The 2,397-nt window shown below is 44.6% G+C and overlaps 1 protein-coding gene across 1 annotated transcript; it reads left to right on the top strand.

Moving 5' to 3' along the window:
• Nucleotides 1-915: 915 nt before the first annotated feature.
• On the top strand, nt 916-1,376 carry LOC119799562 (28S ribosomal protein S36, mitochondrial-like). Its single transcript, XM_038309508.1, has one exon. The coding sequence runs from the start codon at nt 952-954 to the stop codon at nt 1,258-1,260; it is 309 nt and encodes a 102-aa protein (XP_038165436.1). The 5' UTR covers nt 916-951; the 3' UTR covers nt 1,261-1,376.
• The last annotated feature ends 1,021 nt before the right edge of the window (nt 1,377-2,397 follow it).

Genomic DNA, 2,397 nt, shown 5'->3' with positions numbered 1-2,397 from the left:
GCCACATTCAAAACTGAGAGCATTCAGAGATCAGGCATGCAAGGATTCTTGATAGAACTCACTGCACAAGCAAAATTCAAGGTTTAGGTATGAGTTCTAGTGGGTGGAGAGCTGCTGGTGGCCTGTAGAAACCCAGCTGAGAGCAATGTCTAAGAGTCGGATGGACAGAGCTGCACTTAGGTTATCGGAACTGCAGCTTAAATGGTCCTAGGTGGCTCCAAAATGCACATGGGTTTTACACGCATGTGCATGAGGTGTGTGTGGCTATGGGTGAACGTGGACCACATTGCATGTGTGAAGGTCAGAGGATGTTTGAGGGTTAGCTCTCTCTTTCTGTGGATTTGGGGCTGGAACTTGGGTCTTCGGGGTTGCCCCACCGGTGCCTTTAGCAGTTTTACCCATCTAATTAGGCCAGTCCTAACTACTCAACTCACATGTCAGAGAGGGAAGGAATCAAGTTGAACCTGCCAATTAAGAGGCTTAAAAGACACAGCCAATTAAAAATGAGATGAAACTCTTAAAATTAAAAGTATGCACATGATGTCTTAGTTAAATATCATTCACTCCCAAACCACACCCGAATTTTTACCCCTGAGTACTGTGGTGTTTTGAAAAAAAAGTGGCCCCCAAAGGGAGAGGCACTAATTAGAAGGCATCGCCTTTTGGAGTAGGTGTGGCCTTGTTGGAGGAAGTGTGTTACTGTGGAGGCTGGCTATAGGGTCTCATATATGTTCAAATCACACACAGGAAGACAGACCACTTCCCATTGCCTGCCTACCAAGATGTAGGACTCTCAGCTCCACCACCACATCTGTCTGCATGCTATGTCCCATCCCCCCTCTGAAAATGTAAGCCATCCCAATTAAACGTTTTTTTTATTATGAGTTGTCATGGCCTGATACTTCTGCTGCTTGCCTGCGCCCCGGAAGCTGCCCCTGCTCGGGGGTCACGATGGGCAGCAAGATGCCTTCCGCCAGCAGGGTCGTGCAGGTAGTGAAGCCACATACTCCATTAATAAGGTTCCCTGACAGAAGAGACAATCCTAAACTCAGTGCCTCAAACGTTTTGAGATCTGCTGGGCTACCCTCTCACTCTTCTGTAATTTCACAGCATTCTAAAGGAAGCATATCCCCAGATCTGTGGATGCATCCGGGGCCACCAGACACTGCAGAAATACTAAAAACATTACCTCAGAAATACAGAAGGAAACCTATATCTCAAGAAGAAATGGACTTTATCCAGCGTGGAGGTCCAGAATGATTGCTGTGGCTGCTGTTTGTCGCCAGACCAAAGGATTCTCTTTATAATAAAGGACTTCCAAAATGTCAAATGAAAATTGTGTATTAAGCAACCTTAATAAATATTCTGCAAAAAGAATGAAGTATAGAAACTCTAGATGGCCACTTGTATCTCCTCGGTGTATCTTGGTCAGCTTCTCTAGCTAGCTGACCTGCATACCTATTAAAGTCACATCTTTACATATTAGCCTGTTAACTTACTCTTGATTATGAAGTGTTACCAGTGATGAGCTATTAAAAGCACACAGTATCTAGTGAAAAAAAAAAAAAGAGTTGTCATGGTGATGGTGTCTCTTCACAGCAACAGAAGACAGAAGTTAGTACCAGAGACTGGGGTATTTCTGTGATAGGCCTGCCCATGCTTTTGTTTGAAGGAATTTGGGACTGTGGATTAGAAAAGCAGTTAATGCTTTAAGTGCTGCTTAGTGGGACATCCTCTTAGGAGCATGGAAGACGGTGGTGCTGAGTGCTTGAACTGTGGGTGCCTGGATCAAGAGGTTCCAGAGGGGAATACTAATGTGTGGCATAGAGATCATTCTTGTGGTATTTTGGAGACGAATGTGTCTGCTTTTTGCCCTTGTCCAAGAGCCTGCCTGAGTTAGCTAAAGGGAAGAGTTTTGGATTAATTCCATTGGCAGAAAAAATCTGAAAACAGCCTAGTATAGACTCTGTCGTGTGGTTATTAGTGTTAAGTCTAATAAAGATTTATAAAGAAAAGGAACAAGCTGAACAAGGAAAAATACTTGAGGAGAAAAGGAGCACCAGGAAGTGGGATGGAGACAAGTCCTGTGTTCAAGGAAATAAACTCAGAGGGAGAAGGTTCTTAAGGGACAGAAAAAGGTTTGGGTGTGGCCAGTTACTTGGTCCAGTTGTCTTGGGCTTGTGCTGGCACAGTGCATTGTGGTGGGAGCAGACTGTTTGCCTCTTGGTGGCTAGGAAGGAGCTGGCATGGGGCAGAGGCTCCACTGTCTCTTTTAACCATCGTAACTGCTTCTAGCCTGTACCTCTTAATGATTTCATCACCTTCGATAGCATGGGTTGGCCACAAAGCCTTTAGTGTGTGACGTTTAGGAAACATTTAAGATCCAAACCTTAATAC

The sequence above is a fragment of the Arvicola amphibius genome, chromosome 12 (assembly GCF_903992535.2).
Source record: "Arvicola amphibius chromosome 12, mArvAmp1.2, whole genome shotgun sequence".
NCBI lineage: Eukaryota > Metazoa > Chordata > Mammalia > Rodentia > Cricetidae > Arvicola > Arvicola amphibius.
This window is presented reverse-complemented; position numbering and strand designations above follow the sequence as displayed.